The sequence below is a fragment of the Panthera uncia genome, assembly GCF_023721935.1.
Source record: "Panthera uncia isolate 11264 chromosome D3 unlocalized genomic scaffold, Puncia_PCG_1.0 HiC_scaffold_8, whole genome shotgun sequence".
NCBI lineage: Eukaryota > Metazoa > Chordata > Mammalia > Carnivora > Felidae > Panthera > Panthera uncia.
The window spans coordinates 82,073,337-82,096,288 of record NW_026057586.1 but is presented as its reverse complement, the minus strand read 5'-3'; the positions used below and the strand labels follow the sequence as shown (position 1 = coordinate 82,096,288).

Below are 22,952 nucleotides of genomic sequence, written 5' to 3'. Positions count from 1 at the left end.
GGAGTGGGAGTCAATGTGTGGTTGTGGGTGTGTGTTTGGGCATGAACAAGCTTGGCATGGTAATGATAGTACTTGACCAGTTTTACTTGTGGCATACTAAACACCTTGCCATCATCCCTACGTGGCTGGACCTGTCTTCTTAGCTGTGGGAAAGGGAGAAACACATGATCATAATAGCCGACGATTTTTCCTTCTCACAGCAATATTCTATCCAGGGCAACTGAACACGTACTCCTCTGTTCCTCTCTTGACAAGCACTGGGGGCTGGATTCCTGTAGGGCTGGACCCTCCCCGATCCAGTGGCAGTCAGATGTCCACACGGTTCCACCAGGACTGACAACCGAGGCAGGGGCTTTGAGGCCTCCCTGTTCTACCTCCTCCTCATTCTCCCTGCAGCAACTCGTGGGCTTGGCACCCACAGGCTGCCTGTGCTCTCCCAAGCCCTGATTTTGGATACTGTCAGATCATTCCAGAATAATCACAGAGAAGCTGAAAGACTGAGTCCCAGGCAACTGGCCTGGCTGGGCCCCCCGCTCAAGACAGCAGCTGGAAATGATCTCAAAGAACAGGCTCTGTGATCTCCATCACATACCCCATCTGAGAGTCCCCACCGGTGGCTCAGAGATGGCCCATGTCCGTCAGCACCCGGGGCTCCAGAGCTCCCCAGGGATGACTGGGCATGCCAGGGCCATGTTGCCACTTGCCCCTCTGCAGCCACAGTGAAACCCTGTGGAAGCCCAGGGCTGAAGCAATGGTTGAACACCTCTGAGACATCTTAGTTGGTCTTTACACCGCCCTCTGTGCTGCCACATGGCTACAGACTTGTATCCTCTGTCAGTCTCGCTATGGTATGAGTATCAGAGCACACAGATGGAGGAGTCCCAGACTCCAGCAACCTGGGGGCCAAACCTGTGATCTGTTGGACAAGTACTCTGGAAGCAGAGTTTCTTTTGACCAAGATGGCTGAGTAGAGAAATGGCTTCTGGGAATTCTGTATCGTAGCAGCACTATATAGATAACACAGCATAAAGAGCTGTCAAAGATCACCTGGCCACCCAGGGTCACCTGGGTGGCTCTGTCAGTTGAGTGTCTGACTTCGACTCAGGTCATGATCTCACAGTTCGTGGGTTTGAGCCCCACAACTGGCTGGGCTCTGTGCTGACAGCTCAGAGCCTGGAGCCTGCTTTGGATTCTGTATCTCCCCCCCCTCCCCCATCTCTCTGTCCCTCCCCTGCTTGTGCTCTCTCAAAAATAAACATTTTAAAAAAAGATAAAGATAGGGGCGCCTGGGTGGCGCAGTCGGTTAAGCGTCCGACTTCAGCCAGGTCACGATCTCGCGGTCCGTGAGTTCGAGCCCCGCGTCAGGCTCTGGGCTGATGGCTCGGAGCCTGGAGCCTGTTTCCGATTCTGTGTCTCCCTCTCTCTCTGCCCCTCCCCCGTTCATGCTCTGTCTCTCTCTGTCCCAAAAATAAAAATAAAAAACGTTGAAAAAAAAAATTAAAAAAAAAAAAAAAAAAGATAAAGATAAAGACTCTTGATTTTGGCTCAGGTCATGTTGAGTAGGGAAAGGGTTAACATTAGGCTGGGGAAGATAAGGGACTGCCTGGGAGGCAGGCTGCAGATGCAAAGTTGGCGGGGGAGGGAGGATAAATGTATTCCAGACCCGCCTGGGCTAGATGCCATGAGTGGAGTCTCACAGACTTTCTGATAAGGTCCCAGTAAAAAGTCAGGGACAGAAATCCTCAGTGGCTACCCAATCAGGACCTTCTGCACTCTTGAGAGCTTCATACTTTCGCTCAAACTCCATCGCTGTGCTCACTCTCTGTTGTGCTCGAGATTCATTCTTCTACTCCGTGAGATAACGGCCAGTGTCTCTCCCACCCTCCTGTAACAATGACCTCATGGTTCCAGAGTTCAGGCCCCACATCAGGCTCTGGGACGACAGTGCACAGCTTGCTTGGGATTCTCTTTCTCTCCTCTCTCTATTCCTCCCCTGCTTGTGCTCTCTCTCTCAAAATAAATAAATCAACTTAAAAAAAAAAAAGCTGGGTAATCTAGGGAATACCTCCTTGCTGCCTTCACGGACTGGAACGGTATACCGGTGGGCCTGGCTGCATGTGCAGTGTGGTGAATGAGTGTGGAGTCACGAGTGTCTGTGTATATGCAAATAAGGAGGGCCTCACCACATTTTTCTCCTGCTTCTGAGGCAGAATATCTCTCCCTGCTTAAGTGTTGCTTTGAGTTGCCCACCTCATATCCATTGTTTGGAAAGGAAAACAAACAAACAAACAAACAACTTCCATTAGATAGAGTCAGTGTCCCAGGATAGATGCTAATTAATCAAATCTCACCACTCAGTGACTCCAAAGGACACCTTTGTTACCTCCTGTTTTAGACAGTAGATGGAACTGGATTATTTTCAACATGAAAATAACATGGGCCCTAACCATGAGATGTTTTAGTTTCTTGCAAAGCTAAGAGTTTGTATACGTGCTCCCAACAAGTGAAACGACTCTTACTCAACTTGGGGCTTCTCCCAGGGACACAGTGAAGGACGGCGCTGATTCACGTCAGACCGTTCACATCTCTCCCTGCTACATCACGCTAGAAAGAAATTTCATTTCGCTTGCTTACTTCCTCCCCCTGCTTCATCTTCTGCCCTTTCTTTTTAAAGATTTTATTATTTATTAATTAGTTTGTTAGTTTTTATTTGAGAGAGAAGAGAGTGAGCAGGGAAGAGGGGCAGAGGGAGAGAGAGAGGAAAAGAGAGAGAGAATCTTAAGCAGATTCCACACTGAGCATGCAGTCCAATGTGGGGCTGGATCCCACGACCCTGGGATCATACCTGAGCCAGAATCAAGAGTGGGCTGCTCAAGTGACTGAGCCACCCAGGCTCCCCTAAAGATTTTATTTTTTTAATATATATTTTATATATATTAAATATATATAAAAAGAGAGAGAGACAGAGCATGAGCAGGGGAGGAGCAGAGAGAGAGGGAGACACAGAATCCGAAGCAGATTCCAGGCTCCGAGCTGTCAGCACAGAGCCCGACACAGGGCTTGAACTCATGAACCGCGAGATCATGGCCTGAGCCAAAGTCGGATGCTTAACTGACTAAGCCACCCATGTGTCCCAAGCTTTTATTTTTAAGTAATCTCTACAACCACTGTGGGGATTAAATTTACAATCCCGAGATCAAGAGTCGCACACTCCACTGGCTGAGCAAGTCAGGCAACTCTTTACCTTTTTAAGTATTCTTTGCTTTGGTCAGCTCAGTTCCTGGCAATGAGTCCATGGACAAAGGGCAATGGAGAACAAGACAGAAAGCTGGAACTAGAGAAAAAGAGTTTTGTTTTTTTTTTTAAGTAGGCTTCATGCCCAGCGCGGGAGTCCAATGTCGGTCTTGAACTCATGACCCTGATATCAAGACCTAAACTGAGACCGAGAGTCAGATGCTCAACCCCAAGCACCACCCCCCCTTACCCCTTTTTAAAATCAGAACAAAGACTTCCTTAAGAGCAAGAAAAGAAATTGAAAGAAAGATAGAAAAGAGCAACACACACTGTCAGGGAGAGTTAAATTTGAGTTAATGCTTTGGACAGACTGAGCCACACGGAGCCACAAGTATATCGGGATTTCAGCTCATCCGGTTGATTTTGGTCTGCAGTGTTTGGATGACTTTGAATTGAAGACCGTGTGAAAGCCACTGACGAAGGCTAATGTGGTGATGGAAGACTTGCCCAGAGGATGGGATTTGGCCTGAATTGTGATAAGATTTCCGTAAGCAGAGAGGGTAGGATGGGCACGGGGAAGATGCCCCCCACTCCCCCAACTAAGAGACCAGGGGCGGGAAAGCTGTGGCGGGAGATGGTCAGCACCACAGATGAACAAACTAAACAAAATAAATCTGTGACCCAACGTGTGCGCTGTACTGAGACACACGCCCATGCACACTGGCGGGACCCAAGCATGTCGTTGCCCACTCTCTCAACGTATGTGAATGTCTGTAAGCTAACGCATTTCTCCTTCCCCACCCCGCAACCAACTTTACGGCTTCCCCTTCTTCGTGGCCAGCATGGGGGACAAATGTCAGCACCATTTTCCACTCCTCCTTCACTCTCATCAATTCTGTCTCTAGGTGCTCCCTCCCAGCCATCCCCACTGCTTCTAACGAGGCCCTCATCACCTCTCGTGTCAGCTCTCGCCACCGGCCTGTCTCCTGTCTACAACCAGTTTTCTTTGTCATCTCCAGAGGTTCCCTCAAAGCACATAGGCAAACTCATCACTTCCAAGCTTAAATATCCTGGTTGAGAGAAATGAAAAAAAAAAAAAATGATACTACAAATGATAATGCAAGAACTACAAGAAAGATACAGTGACCAAAACAGCATCATACTGGAATACAAAGAGACAGATTCAGGCAACAGAAGATAGTTCAGAAATACACAACTGCTTAAGGGCACTTAGGATAGGATACAAAAAGATAGCTTTTCATAATGATGGGGGGTGGGGAAGATGAAGTATTGAATAAGTGATGTTAGGAACCCTGAGAAACATCTAAAAAAAGAAAAAAGAATTGGATCCCTAAATCTTTCCTTCTACCAAAATTAATAAAAGAATCCCATTTGAGAGTGTAAAATACAAGCAGTAAAAGTACTTGAAAACAAATAAGTAAACATTCAATAAACTGTGTTGGGAAAACTGGATAACCAGAGGCAGAAGAATGAAGTTGGACCCCTATCTTAAGTCACTTATAAAAATTAACTTGAAATGGAATAAAGAGTTGAACATAAGACCTGAAGCCATAAAACTCCTAGAAAAAAATAGAGGGAAAAAGCTATCTGACATTGATCTTGGCAACTTTTTTTTTTTTTTTTTTTTTTTTGCCTATAACTCCAAAAGCACAAGCATCAAAAGCAAAAATTAGTGAATGGGACTACATCAAACTGAAAAGCTTCTGTACTGTGGAAGAATCAACAAAATGAAAAAGCAGCCTATGGGGTGCCTGGGAGGCTCAGTCGGTTAAGCGTCCAACTTTGGCTCAGGTCGTGATCTCACGGTTTGTGAGTTCAAGCCCCACAGTGCGTGAGCTCAAGTCCCACTCTGAGTGAGCTTGAGCCCCACTCTGGGTTCCACACTCCACACACACTCTCTCTCTTTCTCTCTCTCCCTCTGCCCCTCGCTCACTCGTGCTCTCTCTCTCTCTCAAAAAGAAAAAAAAGAGGAAAAAAAAAGAAAAAGCAGCCTATGGAAGGAGAGAAAACATTTGCAAATTATACATCTGATAAGGGGTTAATGTCCAACCAAACAAAACCCAAAAACCCAAACAAAACCTGTCTGATTAAAAAAATGGGCACTGGGGGGGTGCCTGGATGGTTCAGTCAGTTAAGTGTTCAACTCTTGATTTTGGCTCAGGTTGTGATCTCACAGTGCTGACAGTGCAGAACCTACTTGGGACTCTTTCTCTCCCTCTCTCTCTCTGCCCCTCCCCTGCTCTCTCTCTCTCTCTCAAAAAAAAAAAAAAAAAAATAGAGGAACTGAGTAAACATTTTTCCAAAGAAGACACACAAATGGCCAACAGGCACATGGAAAGATGTTCAACATCATTCATCATCAGGGACATAGTATTCGAAACCACAATGAGATATCATCTCACACCTGTTAGAATGGCTATTCATCAAACACACGAGAGATAAATTGTTGGTGAGCCTGTGGAGAAAAGGGAATCCTTGTGCACTGTTGGTGGGAAGGTAAATTGATGCAGTCGCTATGGAAAACAGTATTAAATTTCCTCAAAAAATAAAAATAGAGGGGCACCTGGGTGGCTCAGTTGGTTAAGTGCCTGACTTCGTTCGGCTCAGGGCATGATGCCACGGTTTGCAATTTCGGGCCCCTCATCGGGTTCGCTGCTGTCAGCTCAGAGCCCACTTTGGATCCTCTGTCTCTTTGTCTCTCTGTCTCTCTGTCTCTCTGCCCCTCCCCTGCTTGTGTGCTTTCACCCCCCCCCAAATAAATAGACATAAAAAAAATTAAAAATAGAACCGCCATATGGTCCAGCAATCCCACTTCTGAGTATATCTCCAGAGGAAATGAAAACAGGATTTTGAAGAGATATCTGCACTTTCATATTCACTGCAGCATCATTCACAACAGCCAAGATACAGAAACAACCTAAGCGTCCAGTTGGGATAAAGAAAATGCGGTACATAAGTACAGTGGAATATAATTCAGGCATGAGAAAGAAACCCTGCCATTTGCAACATTATGGATGAACCTTGAGGGCATTACGCTAAGTGAAGTAAGTCAGACAGAAAGATAAATATAGTTGGGACACCTGGTTGGCTCAGTTGGTAGAGCGTGCGACTCTTGATCTTGGGGTTGTAGGTTCGAGCCCCATGTTGGGTGTAGAGATCGCTTGAAAAAAGATAAAATCTCTTAAAAAATACTGTATGATTTGTATTATATTTGGAATCTAAAAGAGCTGAACTCACAGAAAGAAAGTCGAATGGTGGTTACCTGCTGCTAGATGCTGAAGGAAGTGGGGAAATGTTGGTGAAAGGGTACAAACTTTAGTTATAAGATCAATAAATTCTGGCGATCTGGTACAGCATGGGGATTACAATTACCAATATCGTATTATATACTTATATTCTTGAAAGTTGCTCGGAGAGTATACCTCATATGTTCTTACCACAGAAAAAAAGAAATGGTAATCGTATAACATGATAGAGGTATTAGCTAATGCTATTGTGGCAATCATTTTGCAATACAGGATTGTATCTGATTTACACAATGTTATATCTCAGTTATATGCCCATAAAGCTGAAAAATAAATAACAGAAAAAAATATAGGAGACATTTAAAAAATAATCCGAAAAAAAAAAAGGGGCGCCTGGGTGGCTCAGTCGGTTAAGCGGCCGACTTCGGCTCAGGTCATGATCTCGCCGTCCGTGAGTTCGAGCCCCGCGTCGGGCTCTGTGCTGACAGCTCAGAGCCTGGAGCCTGCTTCGGATTCTGTGTCTCCCTCTCTCTGACCCTCCCCCGTTCATGCTCTGTCTCTCTCTGTCTCAAAAATAAATAAACGTTAAAAAAAATAAAAAATAAAAAATAATCTGAGGGGCGTGTGGGTGGCTCAGTGGGTTGAGCAACAGGTCATGGTCTCCTAATCCTTGGGATCGAGTACCCCGTGTTGGACTCTGCGCTGACAGTGAGAAGCCTGCTTGACATTCTCTCTCTCTCCCACTCTGCCCCTCCCCTACTTGCTCTCTCTCTGTCTCCAAATAAATAAACATTAAAAAAATAAAAAAATAATAAAACAAAAGATAATCTGAGTGGAAGAGGCTTTCTAGGCATGACATAAAAGCCAGAGACATAAAAGAAAACACTGGAGAGGGGCACCTGGCTGGCTCAGTCGGAAGAACGTGCAACTCTTGATCTCAGAGTTGTGGGTTGGAGCCCCACGTTGGGTGTGGAGATTACTTAAATAAGTAAATAAACTTAAAAAAAAAAAAAACAAAACCAAAACAGTGGACAGCCCCTCCTACAACAACAACAACAAAATCTTTAAGACAAAAACAAAACCAAAGAAGGCATAAGCTAAGTAAAAAGATCAATGATGATGGCAGAAAATATTTGGACCATATATGAAATGAGCAAATGTTCATTGCATTGATATATAGAAAGCAGCTAGAAATCAGTTTTAAAGAAACCAACAACAATCCAATAAAAAACTGAGCAAGGTACCTGAATGGTTCATTTGTAGCAGAGGAAGAATGCAGGACTTCATACAGGCAAAGATGTTCAAGCTCACTCCTAGGAAGGGAAATGCAAATTAATGCGAGAGTGAATTGCTACTTTTCACCTATATGATTAATAAAGCTTTAAAAAGTCTGATAAATTGTATTGCTGAGGGTGTGAGGAAACTCATATGTGACGGCGTGGGGCAGTTGTAAGTTAATCAAGCCTCTACAGAGGGTAATACAGCAATATCTAAAGTAAACCCTGGAACAACACAGGAGTTAGGAGCGCAGATCCCCCTACACAGTCAAAAATCCACATGTAACTTTTGACTCCCCCAGCACTTAACTATTAATAGCCCACTGTTGACCAGAAGACTTACTGATGACATAGTCAATTGACACATATTTTGTATGTTACATGTATTACCTACTGCATGCATACAATAAAGTAGGATACAGAAAATGTTAAGAAAATCATAAGGAAAAGAAAATATATTTACACTACTGTAAAAAATCTGCATCTAAGTGGACTTGCACGGTTCAAACCCGTGTTGTTCAAGAGCCGATGTGTAGATTTAAATTGTAAATATCCTTTATCAGCTCCATTTCTACGAATTTCCCAAGTAAGTCAAAGATACACATTTTGGCATTGTTTATAATGGCCCAAGATTGGAAACAACCTAAAAATCCATCCTTGGGGAATTCATTAAATAAAAATGGTACATGAATCCAGTGGAATTCTGTGTAACTGTTAAAGAGAATGGAGACACCTTCCTTGTGTGAGGGTGAAGAACCATCTCCCACACGTATTATTAGGTGAAAAAAACAGGATGTCTTGAAGAAAGGAAGGTGGCGGCCTGAGGGCTGCTTTCAGAAAAGAGTGCGGTTCACTTTTCAGTTTATCTCTGCAGCTGATCTCCAAACCTATTGCCCCCTCTTCCTGGGCACACAGCTCATTTTCCAGACTCCTTTATCTGGAGGAAGGGCCAAGCGACTAAATTCTAGCCAGTAAACAGGCTCAGCCATAAAAACTCCCCATGTGCCATCTTTAACGCATTTTTCTCCTCTGGGTGTCTAAAATGACGTTGAGCTCCCTGGTGACTTTGGGAATCACGTCTGAACATCAGAGTCATACAAAGAAAAGAGCCTGGGTCCCTGGGCTTCTGTCTGGAGGGGAACATCTGTGTGAGACTCGAAGTGAATTGGGACTGTATTGTGTTTGGTTACTGGAACTCCGTGGCATATCTGTTATAGTAGCTCTGTTAATTATTTATCCTTTTGATATCATGTTAGCTCTTCAAAGCAAAGCAAAGCAAAACATACACACACACACACACACACACGCACGCACACACTGTGAGTCTCCTTCAGACCTTAGATCAACAACTTTGCCTGGTATTTAATCCCTGGGCATTGGTCAACCTCTCCAGCTTCCGCTCCAGGGGCAAGAGCCTCAACAGCAAGGCAGACACCTGCAGGTTTCTTCACCTCCTCCTCCTGCTTTTGTTGGTATTATCTGGTTGAAATGCACACATCTGACCCTGCGTCCATCCCCCTTCCTAGCAAACCTCCTCTGATTCCTCCCTGTTCTCCCCACTGTCCTGCTCCAGAATGTCCCCAGAATGAAACAGTTTGCAAAACCCTTGCCCCCCCCCCCCCCCCCCCCGGTCTCTTGTCCATTCTCCACAGAATGAGAAACGAGTTCACAGAAGTCATCCTTCTGTGAACTCCTCACCACTGCCTGTAAGACCTTCTGAAAACAATTCGGGTCTCACGGGTCACTTAAAAGCCGTGCTCTCTGCTCCAACCCTGTATTCACCCTGTTTCCTTCACATTCCTCACCCCTTTCTGAAATTACTTCGTGTTTGGTTTAAGGTCGGTGTCTCTCCCCTTTAGAGTAGCCCCCAGAAGTCAGGGCCAGGGTCGCTCCGGATCAGGCCCGTCCACGTCAGGGTTAGGGCACACATTAGGGGGTCCATGCGCGCTGAATTCGCAAGGTCGGGTGAGTCCACACATCCGGCGCGCACGCGGGGGCCAGTAGCGGTGCACCAAGGGGTGCGGAGCGGGGATCAGCCCAGGGCCTAGGGTGGGAGGGGGAGGGGGTAGGCCGCGGGGCAGCTCCGCCAGGAACCCGGGGGCGGTGGCAGACACGCCCCCCCTCGGCCCCTCCTCGCGCCTGCCCATTGGCGGCCGCGCCGGGGGCGGGGAGAGGTCGCGGTCGCCGCGACCCCCTTTTCCCCCCACCGCCCCAGCCGGCAGCCTCGTCCAAGTTGCCCGCGCAACGTCTCGCGCGCCCGCTCCCGCCGCAGCATGTTCCGCGCCGCTGCCAGTCTCGGGCCCCGCCTGGGCCGCCGCCTCCTGTCGGCCGCCGCCACCCAGGCGGTACCGGCCCCCAACCAGCAGCCTGAAGTCCTCTACAACCAGGTGAGGCCGTTGGCCCCGGGGCTTTGTTCTCTCGCGGAGACGGCGCTCGCCGGCTGGGAAGGCTCTGGGCCTCTTCGGGCTCCCGTTTACCCAGCTGGGGCTCGAGGGGTTTGCTGCGCTTGATCTTTACGCACACCTTCCCTCCCCGCTAGCGTTTTGGCCCCTTCACCGCCTCTGGCAGCCCCCGCCCCCCGTTTCATTATCCAGATGTGACTTCGGCCACTTAACTTGTTTTCGTCCGGCCGCCGGCCGCTTTCCTGCGCCAGTTCTCTTGGTTCCATTTTCTCGCCCCCCCCCACCCCCCCCCCCACCATCCCTCCCGGCCTCTTAGTCGCCGCGGTGTCTGCACAGGGCCTTCGCCACCCACCCGGAAGACGTGTCCACCAAAGTCCCTCTTAGCAGGAGCTTTTCTGTCTTTTCCGTGGTTATTTCTGAATCCTTAATTCTTGCCCGCGTCCAAGGAAGTCCGAACTGAAAAACAAAAGGAAAAGGCCCTTTTCAGCCAAAGTTCACCCATTCGCTAGGGAAAAGGCAAGGCCGCAGGGCGGGGAGAGCCCCTGTCCACTGCTGGGAACTGGGAAAGAGTGCGGGACTCGCGCCTCCCGGGTGCAGTCCCCAAAGGGTGTCCGCGCCTTCCAAGGAGCTGGCTTTCTTCCAGCAAACCAAGGAGAGGCTTTCCTGGGTAACACTGATTCCCAGAGGCCAATTCCTTGCTCGAGCAGGACTCTGGAATATTTTCTCTTTTGATGTTTGAGTTTGGGTAAAGTGCTGGAATTCACAGAGAAGGAAATGATTATGAAAAGAGTTTGTGTTGTAGGTGCAGCAAACTGCCCTTCTGTGAACCTGAGTTTCTTCCGAAAAGTAGGAAGTGGGTCAGAGGGCAACCCCGGGGCCTCATGCGCTTGGTAAGCACTTAACAGCAGTAACAGCTCCCGTGCTCTGTGTACAGCTTTTGCACCTGCCGCCGTTTCGTTATACCGCTCAAGCCTTACAACAGCCGAGTTAGGTGGGTACCGTGATCGCAGACGTTTTACAGGTGAACAAACAAGGTTGAGTTGCAGAGAGGTTTCATGGGCTGTCCAGTGTCAAAGTTGGGGTTCACATCTAGAATCCCAAGAGAAAGCCTCTACCCAGAACATTCTGTGCTACTACAGAATGCAACTCAGGGTTGGAACTCAGGGGTCACTGCTGATGTAGGGTGCTGTAGAGCCAGTCCCTGGCCAACTCACTTTCAGCTGCGGACCTGCTTGTCTGGCCCGGAGCGGGGCTGCAGATCTGTGCACAGGTGGTGGCTAAAGGCTCAGCTGTATGTTGGAAGGAGTGTTACAAATGGTCACTTTGGCGAGGCAATAGAAACAAGAGATAAAACTCCTTTTGCATCACACAGGCCCCAAATGCAGCAGTGCTTGTTCTTTCTCGGTACGCTGCCTAATGAGGAGCTAATGCTTGGAAGACTTGAACATCAAAAAGATCATGCAGAAATATCCTTCAGGGAAAATTGTCAGCCTCCCAAGCCTTTGTGGGCAGGAGATCTAATTAAGATCTTCCTCCTCCGTGGTCACGTGGAGGTGAGGGAATGGCCTTCAAATGTACATGCATGTGGGACTGGTAGATAGCACGATTCCTGCTCTCCAGATTCAGTCTGGGGATGTAAGTTGGGGGGAGAAGAGTGAAATCTCCCCACAGCTGCTTTTCTTTATCACATTTTTTGAGATCATAAAAGTAACATTTGCTCACTGCAAAAATGCTGAGTACCGTAAAACTTCTCCCAGACCCCATTCCACTCTCTCCAAGAGCACTGTTAACACCTAGGTCTGTGATCTTGTATTTTCTCTGTGTGTGTGTGTGTGTGTGTGTGTGTGTGCGCGCGCGCGCGCGCGCGCACGCACGCACATGAGCCAGCATGCACCAGATTTTTTTTTACATAAATGAGATGCTAGCACTTACTGTACTGAAGCACTGTCTCATTGAACAGTGTACCTGACTTATCTTTCTCAATTAGTACATTTATATCTTGTTTATTCTTCCCAAAGGTTGCAAAGCATCCCACCATGCTGGAACTGGCTATTCTTAAAGTTCCTTGGGCTGTTTTCAGTGTTAAGTTGTTGCCAACCTGCTGGCAAGCATGCCAAAGCCTTATCTGAAAAATCTGTCTCTAGGAGCCAGGGGCTCTAAGTACAAAGTAGATCATATTCCTGGACATTTCTCCGAGGTGTTGCTGGATCCTTTAAGTTCATTCAACTATTCTGGAGTTGAGTTTCCCAAAAAGGAGTTCTTCCAACAGGCGGTTTTCTTGCCAAGGGCATCTGCAGGGAGGGGAGGTGTTTGGGCTTTTGGGGGAAATGTCGTATTTCAGGCTTGTTGGGTCTCATCTGGATGGGTAAGAGGGGTCAGGCAACAGGTCTTCTCCTTGTCACCTCTTTTTCTCAATCTGAAAGAAGTTGAGGGGGGTGGTTTGGTCCACCTTCCTGGGGTCCTCTTGCCTCTACTTGTCTTGGGTGAGATTGCAGGGTGGGGTAGATTTACTGGTTGGGTTAGGACGATTTCAGGACACATTCTCCTTCCCCAACTCACAAGCAGGGACCTGTAGGGGAAACTGATTGATGGCCAGGTTTCTTGAAGACCAACATTTCTTATCCTTGGCAGTTTTGGGGACACATCTCTGTCAATAAACTGATTTTCATTTTTCATTCTTCTTTTCTTTCCTGACTTGGAGAGTAATTAAGATCTCGGAAGACAACTTAAAGGAAAACCCAAGGGACTGTGGCTTCAGCAAAGTTACTTCTCTGGATGGAGTGTGACTAATACTTCTATCTTCAACATCACCAATTCGTGTTGGTTGATAATAAAATGCCGAGTTAAGCTCTGTGGATTTTAAAAGCTCCTGAAGTCAAGCTGCACTGATTTTCATAGCCAGATACTATGGGGACTTGTCTTCCCAATGTTAGACCCCGGTGCCGGGCGTGCCTGGTGTAGGATCTGATCTCTCGTTTTTGCTTCTCCGTGCTTGTGGTGTCCCTCTGTTTGTGGGAGTCTCGCTAGGGGTATGGTGCCCGTGTCTCTGCCCTTCCTGCCCTTTTCAGTATGGCCTCCTCTTTATGACAAACTGTGGAAGGTCTGTTCTACCAGTCTTCAGGTCGTTTTCAGAGTTAGTTGAATAGATGTAGCTGTTCTCTTGGTATGTCTGTGGGACAGGGTGAGCTCAGGATCCTCCTACTCCGCCGTCTTCCTGACTCCCCACGTTGGTTGATAATAATAATGAAGAAGAGAATATTGTTAGATACCATGTTATGCTCTGGACTCAGACTGCCTGCCACCCGTTAGTGCTGACTTGGGCAGGTTCATTCATTCAACAGACATTTTGTGAGTACTCCCAGTTCCAATAAACAAAACAGACAGGAATCCCTGCCTGTGGGAAGTTTGTGGCCTGGATGGTGGAGACAGACAAGGGAAATGCATAATGTGGCCAAGGCAATCAGTGCTGTGGAGAAAAATACGGCAGGGAACAGGGCGATATGGAGGGTGGTACAGAGCTGAGCTCTGTACCTCAGCTACCACACCTGTACAATGGGGTAAAAATCCCATCTACATCATAGATAGGGTTGCTGTGAGGATGAAGTGGGGTCATCCTGATACAGCCCTTAGCAAATGCCCGGCTCATGGCTCCCTGTGCCTCCATATTTATTTAGCCATAAGTAAAAGCTGTGAGAACAGTGATGCTGTTGAGCTTACAAGATAATGCGATATAACTCCATTATGTGGGTGCTGTAACTTGTTTTCTGAAGGGTTGAGTTACGTTGTGGGAAAGCTGAAATGGGGGCTTGGGGTGAATTAAGTTTGTGTCTTCTATTCTTAGCTTCTTGACCACAACACTCAGGAACTAAAGGGAGAACTGACAAGGAAATTAAGAAAGGATCTCCCTATTATATAGAATTTTCTGATTACAATATTAATACATCCTCAGTACAAAAAGTCAAACATTACAGAGGTCTGTGAGGTAGAAACTCACTGGAAATATATATAGACATGCACAGATGTTCATTGTCACATAGTTTATATGGGCAAAAAACTCAGGAAGCCAGCTTGCCATCCATAGGGAGGCAGATGAACAACATATGTTATAGTTACAGGGAGGAATAATTCAATGCATGTGCTAGTTACAGGAATTAGCTAGAGCTGTATGAATAATGGGCCTGAAAAACAATGAATGTTTCAAGGGGGGGGGGAATGAAACTAATTAAAACTACCCCAAACTTTACATTGAATGTGAATAGACCTATCTCCATATAAAATGTATAAAAATGTACAGGAAGGAAAAAGCTCATTGGTGTGAGGGCGGTGAGTGCCAGGGGTGAGTGCCAGGGGTGAGGGCGGTGGGGGGGGGAGGGGTGCTGCATAGGGAATTTGCTGGCAGGCAGTGACCGTAGGGAACTTTGGCTTTCTTTAAATATTTTGTTTCTTTAAAAGTAAGTAACCCGTAAGCAAACATAAAAAGAAAAAAGAAAGTGACAGGCCTCTGATTATCTCATACCTGCAGATAATCACTGCTAACAGGTAGAATATATACAGAATAGGAATTTGATTTTCCTTGGGAGATTCTTACATAATGAGCTAAAACCTGTGTTGGGCTAGGCAGTGGTTTGAGGTGGCTTTTATGCTGAATGAATCAAGTGAAATATCTCCACAGTGATCATACTGGTTTTATTGCTTGTGTAGGAGTTTTACGATCTTTTGTAGCAATAATAGGTTCAGGCAACCCAGAGAATTAGAGGATTTTACCAGACCTACCTAGATTCCTCTGCTTTTAACAACAGTTCTGTTATGAGTGAATACAAATGCTTCTCATTACCTCCTGCCTCCCCAGAATCTGTGGGAACACACTGAGTTACAGGTGACTGGGCTCCAAGAAAGTTTATGGTATTGAGGTCAAGTTGAAAGGACAGGTATGTGTGTTGTGGACATGTGTACGCTTCCCCTGATTGAATAATCATGGTTACTGATCACTTAGGATCTTTCGGGCCCTGTGCTGAGGACATGTAACTACGTTTTCACCTTTCATCCCTCCAGCAACTGTACGAACCAGGTATCGTAGTACCTCATCTTGCAGATGAGGAAACTGAGACTCAGGTTCTGTTCTGAGTTCTGTCCTGAGGTCATGTTCACATTAAGTAGTAAGTATGAAACCAAGGTCCAACTCTGACATGCATGCCCTTAGCCACATGCTGTGCTGCCTCGTGACCAGGCCCTGTGGTCAAACAAGGATGTAGATATTCACATCTTTGTAATATCTTGACTTGGAATATTTGAAATTAGGAGGGAGGTGCCGTGTTTGTGTTCACATGTGTATACCCAGCACCTAGCACCGAGATCAGAATATAATTGCTGCTCAGTAAATATTTATTGGAGGCATGAATGGTTGCCATTTATGAAACTGTGTGTATAATTTCGTGTTCCAGGAGCAAGGAATGGAAATGCAGTATTTCCACTTAGGAGGGGTATTTTCAGAGCATTTGGGAGTTAATGTGAATAAGAATGTGGAGACATGCAGGGAGTGCTAAAATTGTCCAACAAGGGAAGTGATTGCAGCAAGATGGGGGTTTGCCAAATCATAAGCCCAAAGAATATCAACAAGTTGAAACCATGCCTGCATGGCAGACAGTCCATAGTAGAACCAAGCCTCCCATCGTGGAAGTGGTGAAAAAAAATCCAGGAACGCATAAGGAAAGACCCTGGGAGGGGCGCCTGGGTGGCTCAGTCGGTTAAGCATCTGACTTCGGTTCAGGTCATGATCTCACGATTTCTGAGTTTGAGCCCCACATCAGGCTCTGTGTTGACAGCTCAGAGCCTGGAGCCTGATTCAGATTCTGTGTCTCCCTCTTTCTCTCTCCCTTCCTCGCTCTCTCTCTGTCTCTCTCAAAAATAAATAAACATTTAAAAAAAAATTTTTTAAAAGAAAAAAAAAAAAAAAGAAAGACCCTGGGAGCTGAGGAGGGGAGGAGAGGGCTGGGGTCAGGAGCCAGAATGTCTCCAGCAAGTCTAAGGGAGGTCGCTGCCCTTGACCTTAATTCTAAATTGACCCTGAGGTTTCTAGAGGATTATGTGGAGAAACGTGAATGTGTGTGGCATTCAGTGTTTGTCTTGAACTTATTTTCTCAGGATCTTGTAATAGAAAAGATAGCATCTGCTTTCTATCGGACATGAGTTACCTAACTGCCACTGAAAAGCAAATGCCAGCACGAGTCTCCCCAAGACAGAGAACCACCCCATCTGCTCCCTCACCCTTGGGGAAAGTAACATATTCCAGGGATGCAGATTTCCCAGGTAACAGATCCCCAGTTCTTTGATCCATCAAAGCATCCTGCCTCCTTAAACTGGAGCTACTGAACACCATTTAACCTCTTACTGGAGACTTTGGGCAGATTATGACTGTCCACTGCCATGGGGTGGAGGTGGCTTTGAAATAGTGCTCTGTCTTCACCTTGGTTAAGCGTCTTCCCTGGGGTCCCACCTCTGCTGTCCCTGCCCCAACTTCTGGGCACTCACCACACCACCCAAGTTTCTGGATGCGGCCAAGGATCGTGTAATCCTCTAACTCAGCAGTTTTGGCGTCTGTACAGTAATCTGTCCCAAGTTCACAAAGGTACATGTCCAAGGATGTTTGCTGCAGCAGCATCGTTGGGAATAGTGGAATCTGTCCTGAAAGTGCACGCGTAGGAAATGGTTATGTAAACTGTGGAGGAATGCTGTGTTGCTTAAAATAATGGAGCCATCTGGTTGTGGAGTAATGTGAGAAAAGCAAGTTAAGAAATGGAGAGCCGATGATCTCCACACAGCATGGAGGCTCGCACGTGTGTCCTGTACTCTCTGCACCCCTAACACCAGCACAGCCGCCTGCACACGGTGGGTGGGATCCAGAGCCCCCTCTGCTGTCCTGCCCCCTCACTCTGCAGCCGGGGGGGCCCTTTTGGTTCCTCCTATCCCCAAGCTCTGCCTTCAGGCGCCCCCCTCAGGTGCCATCTGACTTCCTGGTCTGTTCCTCACTGTCGCCTGTTTGTTTCTGCTTCTCGCTTTGTCTGTGGGCTTGTAGATGGTGTCTCTCCTCCCCAGGACTTTTTAGCTCAAGGAGCCAGGATGCTTTTTCACTCAGTGCTCAGCATGGTGATGGCACTCTGTTAAAACTTTCGACTGCGTGGATGATGAATCCCAACTTACACAAAACGAAGGGAGATGTGTCTGTTAAAATGTGTAGAAAATAAAGCATGTTGATGGAAAAGCTCAATGAGTTTTGCCAGCAGTCCAGATTCAAAGTGTCAGCTCCTAATGTCACTGGGATATCACTCTGCATATTGCTCTGCTTCTAGAAGCTCGCATAAGGAATTGTGAGCTGGGAGAGCCCCATCCCCCATCCCCACCCCCCAGGCTTAATAGTTAAGCCTGTTAGAGAAGTGAAGCTTTGGGTTTTGGGCCAGGAGGTTATGAAACATTTGCCCTGATGTCCGCCCTCATGCTTACATAAATGAAATTGCTGTGAGGCTCTCCTCACTTGAAGCAAAACTATGGCAGAGGCCCATCCGTCCCCATTGGAGGGCAGGTCAGGGAGGCCACTGAAGTCTGGCTCTAGGAGGAGGGAAATGGGAATTCTAAACAGAAGGAAGATTCTAGGTTCCTGCTAGGCAGATTCTGGCTTATTTGATCAGTTAGAAGGCAGGATGGATTGTTGAAAATTCAACAGCGGAAAGTGACCCAGCAATTCAGGGCTTTGAAAGGCAAACAGGTGCCAGGGAGTGGTCTTCCCAGGGTCCTAGTCTAAGATTCGGGGGACAGGGAGGAGGGGGTGAGGACTAGGAGAGCAGCTGACTGGCCCAGTCTCTGCTTTCTACTTCCTGATCTTTGCAAAATGACAATTAAAACTTTTTCAGGACAAACTAATTTAGTATGCCATGGTACAGGAAATAATACAAATCCCAAAAATCTTTGAGAGCACCACAGGATCTAGAGTAATGTTGCAGTGGCTGCTGTGGTAAGATCCACTGTGTGCTGGCGGGCTCCTGGCTTAGGGGCTTTACACCCCTTGATGCATTGAATCCTCACATCCGCCCCCACACACCTTCTCCCCAGGGACCCATGAAACAATCTGGAAGCCCAAGGTCACAGCAGATGAGGGGCAGAGCCGAGATTCCAGATTCTGTGTGGCTTAGAGGTTGGTGCATTTTACGCCACCCAGAATAAAACCTCAAAATCAAACCCGCTGTTGGCCAGTATGTAAACTGTGAAGATGGAGATTAAGAAACAAGAGTTCTGGCCTCCTTGAAGGCAGACCTGGGCTCTGACTGGAGGAAGCCGGTTCTCAGGGAAGCACTTATGCAGGGCGTGGCCAGCCGTGGCCGTGTCCAACTTGAACTCACAGTCATCCAGAATTCTTTTTGCCACATCCCTTCCCTCCACTGGAAACTACCCATTGCCTGCTTCTCGGCAATAAAGGTCTCAATTCCCTCCAGATTAATGATCAACCAACTAATGCAAAACCAACCACACGAACATACTTCCAGAGACTCCAGCTGATGTTTACCTGTGTGCTCCTGCCAGATGCCAAGAGCCTCTTACTTAGGTGCACAGCTGCAGATTCCACCAAAAGACCAAATTTGAGCCTGGGAATGTGAACCCTGATGGACCTTTCCTAACCGGCTCCTTTCTGCGCCCACTCCCACCGGCACCAGCATTGCACACTTAACTCCATGCGAAGCTCGGTGCATATGCTTGAAGCCCTCACGTGCCTCGTGATGAGGGCCACTGCAATGATTCCCACTCTGCAGACGAGGAAGCAAAAGCAATGCCTTGCCCCGTGCGACACAAGGATCAAAAGAGCCCGGATTCAGGGCGCCTGGGTGGCTCAGTCGGTTGAGTGCCCGACTTCGGCTCAGGTCATGATCTCGCCGTTCCTGAGTTTGAGCCCGGCACCAGGCTCTGTGCTGACAGCTCAGAGCCTGGAACCTGTTTCAGATTCTATGTCTTCCTCTCCGTCTGTGCCCTTCCCCCACTCATGCTCTGTCTCTCTCCCTCAAAAAAAAAATAAACATTAAAAAAAAAGTTAAAAAAAAAAAAAAAGAGCCCGGATTCATCCAGTGCTCGTCCTGACCCTGCTCTTGACCACAAGGTTGGGCCAGACCTCCCCGGAGCCTGCTGGTCCTGAAATCTCTGGCCCTGGCACGAACCAGACTCCACGCTTTGCTTGGTGGCCTGGTCTCGTTTGTGGTCCTGGACTGTGGCCCAGAGTAACTTGGAGATGACTCCCCAGGGTCCTAAGCCAGGCCATTTTGGGATGCTGGGGCCAAGGAGAGCCCTTGAGGAAGGAAGGCACAGTGGCCTTGGACTGACGGTCACCCTGACTGTGACATTTACGCAGTCCTGGGAAAGTGACAAAATACCCCCTCCCCTCACCAGGCCAGTTTCCCCAGCCTGCAGGAGAACAACAGCTTGCTGGGAGATTTCTTCCCTGTTATCCCCTGAAGCTATCAGCTGGCTGTTAGAAACAGAGAGAAAATTCTGGCACTTAATTAAGCAGCTTTGGGCAAGGGTCCTTTCTCTGAGTGAATGGAGAGGCTTCCATCTCCCTGCCATTGACTTCATAAAACCATGTGGTCTTTCTCCACTTGGTTGCTGTTAGACCTCCCAACAGCGAAAACAGAAAACAGCGGTTGCTGCCAGGCGCTGAACTGAGGGCTTCGCAGGACCCACACTCCTTCTCTGACCCCATCTCCTAGCACTTCTTCTTGGTTCACCAGTAACTCTGGCCACTTTTGTTTTTTCTCAAATGCACCAGACCAATTCCTACCCCAGGGCCTTTGCACTTGCAGTTCCTACTGCCTGGACTGCCTATCCTCCCATTCTTCCCGTGGCTGGCTCCTTTTCATCAGTCAGGGCTCCAGTGAAATATCTGCTCCTCAGACCCACCTGACCATCCCAGCCGAAGTTCCCTATCTTCCCCCACTTCAGGACCCTCTCTGTATCCTCATTTTCTCCTGTGCACCTACCACTGCAATCTGAGGTTGCCTTGTGTATCTGATTGCTTCTCTACTGTCTGTGCCCACCAGAACACCAGCTCCCGTGAGAGAGAGGTCCTTATTGGGTTGGGTTTCCACTGTGTCCTCAGCCTTAGAGCAGGGCCCGTTGTTGGTGTTCACCAAATATTTACTGAATAACAGCCCTGTGCCGTAGTGTGGTAGAGGAAAGAAGGTTGCAAATTCTTTGCTGCTCCTCTCAAGGTGAAGGCTCCCTCCCCTCCCCACGGTCCGGACTGGGCCTGTGACTCACACTGCCCAGTGGAGTTTGGTGGCAGAAACGAGGCCTTGCGAGTGCAGAGCCCTCCTGCACACCCAGTCCCGGGTACCTTTGCCCTGCAAGCCCCTACGTGAGCCCAGCTGAGCCCTGTGCAGCTGAGCGCAGTCAGTGGGCATGACTGTAAGGAAATAACAAGTCGTGTGAGCCACTTGAGTTGTGAGATGTGACCCAACAATGGAGACAGATAACTGATAAGGTAGGAGTGCATTCCCTTCATTTCCCAGATCAGGGAAACCAAGGCCAAGAACTCACCCCAAGTCCCTTGGCAGAGTGGGCATTACAACTTGGTGGTCCCCAAGGCTGGCCTTTAAACCTCACGCCACATCACTCTGAGAGGCTAATTCAGGTTTGTTCTGATGTTTTTGTTTTTTTAAAATTGGTGGTTCTCAGCACTGGGTTGAGAGCTGGTCCTGAGAACTTTCTTCCTTCTCTCTGTAGATCTTCATAAACAATGAGTGGCACGATGCTGTCAGCAGGAAAACATTCCCCACCGTCAATCCATCCACTGGAGAAATCATCTGTCAGGTAGCTGAAGGAGACAAGGTGAGAATTGGTGACTTACCCTCAGGGCATGGGTGGGCAAGGATGGCTTATTATTTTTAAGTTAGACAGCAAGCAAACAGGGTCAAGGAGCAGAGGCAGAGAGAGAGAGAGAGAGAGAGGGAGAGAGAGTCTCAAGCAGGCTCCACACTCAGTGCGGAGCTCAACACAGGGCTCAATCCCATAACCCTGGGATCATTACCCGAGCCAAAACCAAGAGCTGGACGCTCAACCAACTGAGCCACCCAGGCATCCCTAAGTATGTTTAATATTAATGAAAACCATGCTCCCAGCCTCCTGATATACATTTCCCTGTATGAAAAATGCTAGCTGTGTTGATTTTACAGCTTCCCCAAGAAGGGGGAAGCTGGTTAAACCTTCACTTGGGGGACACTGCCAGTCATCTCAGAAGGGATGGTTATTGGCTGGGCTTGCTTTCTTAGCAGGAGGGGGGAAATGATCAAATTCTAAGCACTGGCCCCTGAATGACTCTCTCCAGAACACTTTTGGGGACTCTGAAATGAAAATACAGAAACGGTCGGGGTACCTGGCTGGCTCAGTCAGTTAAGCATCTGACTCTTGGTTTTGGCTCAAGTCATGATCTCACGGTTTATGAGTTTGAGTCCCACATCGGGCTCTGTGCTGATAGCACAGAGCCTGCTTGGGATGCTCTCTCTCCCTCTCTCTCTGCCTCTCTCCCACTCTCAAGGTAAAAAACATTAAAAAAAATGAAGATGCAGATCTAAAATATTCATATACTCTCTTAAAAAAATAAAAAAAGAAAATACAGAAACGGAAACTATCAGGGTCCTCATTTCCTCCATGACTTCTGGAAGGGAGAGTCTGAAGCTTGTCAGGCAGAGAGCCCTCCGTGGTGGGGAGGGACTGTTTGGGGCAGGTTTCCACACAGGCATTGACTGAAGCCCCCTGGGTGTTGCTTGGCAGCAGGGCGCGTGGTAATTGGAGGCAGTTTTCACCGAGAAGGCCTGAGCTGCCCTGGTGGGTGTTTTCCAGGAAGATGTGGACAAGGCGGTAAAGGCTGCCCGGGACGCCTTCCAGTGGGGCTCACCCTGGCGCCGCATGGACGCATCCGATAGGGGCCGCCTGCTGAACCGCCTGGCTGATCTGATTGAGCGGGACCGGACCTACCTGGCAGTGAGTTCTCAGCCCCCTCCTCTCTCATCCCACATGGTGAACGGGCTTCTCACGGACAGCTGGGAAGGGGGTTGCATTGCTGACATGTAACTGGTCAGAATGGCATAGGCTGGACACCTTTGGGATACACCCTGTACCACCCCTGTACCAACCAGCCTCTCAGTGTCTCCTATGATGGCTAAGAAAGGAGGAGACTGGGAGAGGGAGAGGGGAGCCACAGGGGAGCCTTCCCAGAGACCCCCAGGGATGGACACTGTTCTCACAGCCCCTCCATATGGCAGGCCTTCTTTCTGGCTGCCAGAAGCAGAAGAAACCAGGAGGCAACATCCTTGCCTCTCCCCAATCCAATCTGCAAAGAGCAGCCAAAGTGAACCTTCTAGAAAGTAAATTATACCATGGTCTCAAGCCTTCCATGGCATCCTCTATATCCTTAGGATAAACTCCTGTTCTCTCAACGTGGTCTACAAGGCCCTGCCGGGTCTGACTCCGTCTCCCAACTCATGCCGGACTATGGGCACCCCCCCCCCCCCCCCGCCTACAGTTCAGCTCACCAGCCTTCCCTCAACTTTCCGACTGCTAGGCTTCTTTGAGGCATCAGGGCCTTTGCACATGCTGTTCCTTCTGCTTGGGGTGCTCTTCCCTTTGTCATCAGTTGTACCTTTCCCTTTGCCTAGTTACCTCCTACATGTCCTTCCAGTTTCACCCTAAAGGGTGCTTCTCAGACTGGGCTGGGCAGCCTGGTTTCCCCTTTCTAG

The 22,952-nt window shown here is 48.1% G+C and overlaps 2 protein-coding genes across 6 annotated transcripts in view; one reads left to right on the top strand and one right to left on the bottom strand.

Annotated features, from left to right (window-relative positions):
- Nucleotides 1-7,658: 7,658 nt before the first annotated feature.
- LOC125914568 (small nuclear ribonucleoprotein-associated protein B'-like) overlaps nucleotides 7,659-22,952 on the bottom strand; it is a 55,485-nt gene continuing 40,191 nt past the window's right edge. For 3 of the 5 annotated variants that reach the window (XM_049619961.1, XM_049619960.1, XM_049619962.1), the window contains one exon: nucleotides 20,839-21,031. The gene's annotated coding sequence lies outside the window, so the exon portion shown is untranslated. Of the gene's footprint in view, nucleotides 7,814-10,531; nucleotides 10,636-20,699; nucleotides 21,032-22,952 lie in introns of those variants that run through there. The other 2 variants (XR_007455340.1, XR_007455341.1) reach the window with 2 other exon arrangements.
- Nucleotides 9,939-22,952, top strand: part of ALDH2 (aldehyde dehydrogenase 2 family member) — a 27,679-nt gene continuing 14,665 nt past the window's right edge. Inside the window, exons 1-3 of the mRNA XM_049619937.1 lie at nucleotides 9,939-10,164; nucleotides 20,941-21,045; nucleotides 22,057-22,197. Coding sequence (XP_049475894.1) covers nucleotides 10,051-10,164; nucleotides 20,941-21,045; nucleotides 22,057-22,197 — 360 coding nt within the window. The 5' untranslated portion in view covers nucleotides 9,939-10,050. The remainder of the gene's footprint in view (nucleotides 10,165-20,940; nucleotides 21,046-22,056; nucleotides 22,198-22,952) is intronic.